The sequence below is a fragment of the Mauremys reevesii genome, linkage group 21 (assembly GCF_016161935.1).
Source record: "Mauremys reevesii isolate NIE-2019 linkage group 21, ASM1616193v1, whole genome shotgun sequence".
NCBI classification, from domain to species: domain Eukaryota; kingdom Metazoa; phylum Chordata; order Testudines; family Geoemydidae; genus Mauremys; species Mauremys reevesii.
The window spans coordinates 7,980,323-7,986,322 of NC_052643.1; the positions used below are offsets into that span (position 1 = coordinate 7,980,323).

General features: G+C 45.5%; 1 protein-coding gene across 6 annotated transcripts in view; it reads left to right on the top strand.

The window, feature by feature from the left end:
- DHRS3 (dehydrogenase/reductase 3) overlaps positions 1-4,703 on the top strand; it is a 136,231-nt gene extending 131,528 nt beyond the window's left edge. For all 6 annotated transcript variants that reach the window (XM_039508834.1, XM_039508835.1, XM_039508832.1 and 3 more), the window contains 3 exons: positions 15-253; positions 1,003-1,128; positions 2,964-4,703. In XM_039508834.1, coding sequence (XP_039364768.1) covers positions 15-253; positions 1,003-1,128; positions 2,964-3,048 — 450 coding nt within the window. In that variant the 3' untranslated portion in view covers positions 3,049-4,703. The remainder of the gene's footprint in view (positions 1-14; positions 254-1,002; positions 1,129-2,963) is intronic.
- The last annotated feature ends 1,297 nt before the right edge of the window (positions 4,704-6,000 follow it).

Sequence of the window (6,000 nt, forward strand, 5' to 3'; positions counted from 1 at the left end):
CCGTTCCTTTACAGACCACCAAGGCCTTCCTGCCACGCATGCTGGAGCTGCAGAATGGGCACATTGTTTGCTTGAACTCGGTCTTGGCCTTATCAGCCATCCCTGGTGCCATTGACTACTGCACCTCCAAAGCCTCTTCCTTTGCCTTTATGGAGAGCCTGACCTTGGGATTGCTGGACTGTCCCGGAGTGAATGCTACAACAGTCCTGCCATTCCACACCAGCACAGAGATGTTTCAGGGCATGAGAATAAGGTCAGTCCAGGAGAGGTTGGGTAAAACATCTCACTGAAATTAATCAACTGAACATGTTCGTTAACGCCTGGGTTTTTTTTAAAGAGAATTTGATGTCTGATCTGGCTGTGATCAGAGGGGTCACTGTATGCCTCCTACAAATTGGGAATCCACACAACAAGTTCCTAGTTCCTTCTTTAGTCCTATTGAGGGGCTCAGTTCAATAGGTTATGAATGGCAAAAAGTTCCACAGACAGTGGTGAGAAGAGCACTGGACCCATGCCTGTTCCTATGAAAGTTAACCATATTCAAGGGGCTAATGACTAGCCAAATTAACCCTTTGCCAGTGGTGGATCTGTATCTCTTGATATGAACCGCTAACACAGTTTGTGCACCCTCCACCTCGGTGAATGGTGCAATGTGACGTCGCCGTGGGCAGCTGGAAATCCATGTTCTTGGTATTAAGAGGAGTGGGGAGCATCTGTTTTTTGTCTTTCACTGCCAGTAATTTAATCCAAGAAAAAGGCAGGAGAGAGGAAGAGGAGGGAGTGGCCCCTGTTATGCCCTCTTATAGGATGCAGCATATGCTCCCCTCAGCCTTTGCTGGTTTGGGTAGCGAGAGAGAGTATCAGGGTCTCCTCCTCTCTCTGCTCCTCCCTGACAGTTTTGTAGGGTGGTTGAATGCCGGCAGCAGCTCAGAGAGCCCAAGGACTGGGATTGTACTGCACCCTAATTAGGTAATGAGTTTACTTCTTAATTTCTTCACTCAGGTTCCCCAATCTTTTCCCCCCGCTGAAGCCAGAGACCGTGGCCAGGAGAACAGTAGAAGCCGTTCAGCTGAACCAAGCCTTCCTCCTCCTTCCGTGGACAATGCATGTACTTGTCATCTTGAAAAGGTAAATATCTCACTTGTCTGTGGCTGCCTGACCCACTCATTTTACCCTCTGGGCAGGGATGGGAGGCAGTCTCGTTTTCTGTCTGCTAAGCCAAATCTCAGTTTGGCAGTTGCACGATACAATAATTACCTAGGACCAGATTGTCCCCTCCCACAGAAGCCAGAGGGCATCAAGGATGGAGAGAAAACTTTGCACGGTTCTGGGTGTAGAGTTGTCTTAAGCTTGTTACATCTGAGTAGGCACAGCCCCCCCCCCTATAATGAGGAAGCAGATTCAGCCCTCAGAACTCACAGATCCCTGAGATCTGTACTGACAATCCATTTCCAGGAAATGTCTTACTTATTAACCCGTTAATCGATTTGATTTTTATGTAGTAAGCCCCGCTCCAGGAACTATACAAAACGTATAAAATATACACCTTCTCATTTCTATTTAGAGACTACTCTTTCTGTAAAGCTATGAGAACATAAAAATATAAACCAAAATTAATTATTTTTTATGTGATCACTTTTTTAAGGGAACTTGAAACAGTGTGCAGAAAGTGAATCCTAGTCTCGCTCACTGAAATAATTGAGGACAGCACATTTTAAATTTATTTTCTGTGAGCATTGAGACCAGAAACCATCTAAAAATAGAGCTCCTCCAATCAGAGAACTGAAACTATGCCATGTGACTTATGTCACCAATCACAACTAAATGACATATCCCAGATTTCAGATAGGAAACCAAAAGTGAACAGAATTCTCAAAGTTAAATAACTTTGAATACCAAATAAATCTGAGAAAATCTTGATCAGTTCATGGACACATAACACCCAGAAAAAGAACGGGCATCTGTCAAATATATTATTTGTTATGAATTATTCACTTAGCTTGTCATCACAATAGACAACAGGAAAATAGCACTTCAATCATACCAAGACCATGTGATGAAAAAGGCAAATATCTAAACTGATAGATGTGTATTCAAGATAAATATATACATTGATTCTCAACATAAATTCTCAAGATTTATAACATTGAACAGAATCTTGCAATTTAAGAGACGTAGATAAGAACATAAGAACGGCCGTACTGGGTAGGACCAGGGTCCATCTAGCCCAGTATCTTGTCTTCTGACACTGGCCAATGCCAGGTGCCCCAGAGGGAATGAACAGAACAGATAATCAAGTGATCCATCCTCTGTCGTCCATTCCCAGCTTCTGGGAAACAGAAGCTAGGAATGATGCCTTCTTACAGGTTACATTGTTCTACCAGGTCCTGTTTAGTAAACTGTCTCTTAGGGTAGGTCTATACTTACCTGCCGGGTCGACGCATAGCGTTCGACTTCTCGGAGTTCGAACTATCGCGTCTAATCTAGACGCGATAGTTCGAACTCCGAACGCACTCCCGTCGACTCCAGAACTCCTCCACTGCGAACGGCGGTGGCGGAGTCGACGGGGGAGCCACGGACTTCGATCCCGCGGCGTCTGGACAGGTAAGAAGTTCAAACTAAGGTAGTTCAACTTCCGCGTACCTTAGTTCGACCCCCCCACCCTAGTGTAGACCAGGCCTTCGTAGGAGGAGACTCTGTAGCACTTTGTCCCTTAGGGCCAGTCATGTCAGGTTTGGATCAACTTTGGATCCCACTGACGTTGTTGGAAACACAGCAACTTGCAAGACTGGACCCTTGGTATTTCTGACTGAAAGATTACTGCCCCATGCCACAGTAGTCACTCCGTCTTGAGAGTGTGTGTGTGTGTGTGTGTGTGTGTGTGTGTTTGCACGTCTTCTCATTAGAACAGATGAAAAGGTTGCACAGCGTGTTTATTTCCTTTCCCTTTGCTTCCTCTGCAGCATTCTCCCTCGGTCAGCACTTGAAGAAATCCACAAGTTTTCTGGAAGCTACACCTGTATGAACACGTTTAAAGGGCGAACATAGACCTGGTCGTACTTAGACTCATTCTAAAGTGAAGCCAACACAAGCAGCAAAATCCTGACAAGACTGTGAATCAGCAGTCTTGGCTTTTAGCCTGCCTTGCTCGCGTGACTTGTGCTGCTCTCAGGCAACAAATTTCTTGCAGGTCATATTCGTAGCAACACGACCTTTGCACAGGACCGCATGGCTAGACTGGACTTTTGGGCGGAACAACAAAAATGTTGAGATGTTTGTACAATGTTTAATTCTTTAGAGTCTGATTGTTAAATCTGCTCATAGTTTTAAGATTTAATTGTCGTTTTAATTGTACGCTTAGGCTGCTAAAACCAGGGCACAGCACGTCCCTCCCCACTCTGCTAACAGGAAGATCAACTAAGTGTTGATTTCAGATCAGCTTTTTGAATGAGAATTTTAAAAATGGCTGTGCAGGGTTACTAGCTAAGGGTGTTGATTGGGACCTCACTTTTTCCCCCCTCACTGCATTGGGTGGCTGTACCTTACAGCCATTGAAGCAGATCGTTCCTCTAATTCCTTCGGTATCTCTGGAAAGGAGCAAATAGCTGGTCCGCTCAGGGGCCGCTCAAGAAGCCTGCATGTGGAAGGACAGCGCTAGCCATAGCAAGTCTTTATTGCTGCCTGTCCAAATGCTGTAGTGGGAGGCTCAGAAAGAACAGTGAAGAGACATATTTCATGAGACGGACAATCTGATTAGCGGAAGGTCCCGCCTGCCGCTGAAATCATATACAGAAAGTAATGGTCTTTCTGAATATTTTTGTTAATTTAGGGTGAAATATAATTTCCTTTTAGCAATAATCCCTAGATTTCCACTCATTTAGCCAGTGTTGGCTTGGAAACAAACTAACCTTAGGGCCTTCCTCATCACACCCTTCTTCACCCAAGCCGTCCTTACACCGAGAAATCCCATTGGTCATCCCGCATGGAGAAGTAAATGGAATATGTTCCAAAAAGCAGAAGGGATGTAACGCATGGCCGTGAAACGTGAAGGTGGGAAGCACATTGAAATCAATGGGGATCTTTCCAATATCACATGTGAGAGTTGGCTCAAGCCCTAAATGAGCCGGAAAAGGGAGGAAGCTGTGAGGTAGAATTCCGAACTAGACATTAATTTTTATTGTTCTTGGGGTTTTTTTTGGTACAATACAGTTTCTTTAACAACCCAGTAAAGTACAGCAACACATCCCCATGACCCATCCAATGTGCAGCTCTGGGCATGTATTAAACATAAGAGAACACAACTGAGGCAGGAATTAATCATAACTGCAGCATAGATTGGCCGCTGGTGTGGTATGCGATCACCTCAAGAAAAGCGCTTTAAGGACAGTCTTGTGGCTAAAGCACAGGAGTGTGAGTTAGGATTCCTGCCTTCTGTTTGCAGCTCTGCCTCGGATTTTGTGTGTGACCCCCGGGGCAAGTCACTTCTCTCACTGTGCTTCAGCTTCCCGATCAGCAAAGTCAGGGATACCAATATTTCCTGATCTCACTGTTGTGAGGCTCGATTCCTTAATGTTTGTCAAGTGCTTTGCAGTCCTCAAAATGGTGGGAGCAAAGTGTTATTTGCTTACAGGCTGAGAGGTTACTTGCAAAAGTGTACAGACAAGCAGAAGAATCCACATAATAAAACAGCTGTTTCTAGAGGAGATCTGTGTTTCGTTGGAAAAGCTGGAAGCGGATCCTTGCATTTGGATGCGCTCGTTGTTCTCTTGTGTAGCATGGAGAGCAAAGAGCTAGATTTGGTGATACTCTTAAAATCTGAGGGTCTGATCCTTGGCTGGTGTATATCTGTGTAGATTCATCAATGACTGGATTTTGCCAATTGCACAACCTTCGGCAGTGGTGGGAAGCCCGTCGGCCGCATGCGGCCCATCAGGGTAATCTGATGGCGGGCCGCGAGACATTTTGCTGACGTTGACCATCTGCATGCACAGCCCACCGCAGTTCCCAGTGGCTGCGGTTCGCTTTTCCCGGCCAGTCGGAGCTGCAGGAAGCCCCACTGACCTAAGGGCTTGTCTACACTTGAAACACTACAGTGGTACAGCTGCACCACTGTAGCAATTCCATGTAGACACTGCCTATATTGACAGGAAGGGTTCTCCTGTTGGTATAGATAATCCACTTGCCCAAGAGGCAGGAGCTAGAATTCTTCCATCGATCTAGCACTGTCTACACTGGGGTTTATGTTGGCTTAACCACACTGCTCCGGGGGAGGATTTTTCACGCCCCTGAGTGATGTAAACTGGGTCGACTTAACTTTAAATGTAGAGGACGATTCTGCAAATAAATTGATCCATGCAGACTTTTTTGCCTACATAGAGTCCCAGAGAAGTGAATAGGATTCCACCAGAGTAGATCCCTTTGCAGGATCAGGGTCTTGGGGATCTTTATTGCAATGATGGTATCCAACTTCCCTAGCTCTTGGAGATTTACCTATAACTCTGCTTTCCTCCTGAGGTCAGGATCTACATTATTATTATTATTATTATGGCATCTGCTTTGAAAAGGCATCCTACAGTGGGGTTTTGTATTGATTCCCTAGATATCTGTGGCTCTGTGGAGAGGTTGCTCCCCTAGTGGGCTCTTGGAGGTTTATTTATTTTCTGAGAAGTGGGAGAATTTATCAAGAGCTCTAGTTAGTTCATGGGAGAGCCCTTCCAGGGATCTGCCAGGAATACAAAGGTACCATCTATATTGAGAGCCATTTGGGGTGAGGGGAGACGCTTCCCTCCTCCTCCTCCTCCTCTCCCCGTCTAATCCTGTGTGTTTTCTCATTAGCCATGATCAGGCATGCCAGCCTTGCAGCTGTAAGAACAAACAGAATTGGTGGTAGGGGGCTTCCCTGCTGGGTGTCTACCCTTAAATTAAAACTTTGTTTTGAGGGTCCATTCATTAGTAACATGCCCATTCAAAGACGAGGTAAAAGAGGCATTCCCACAGACT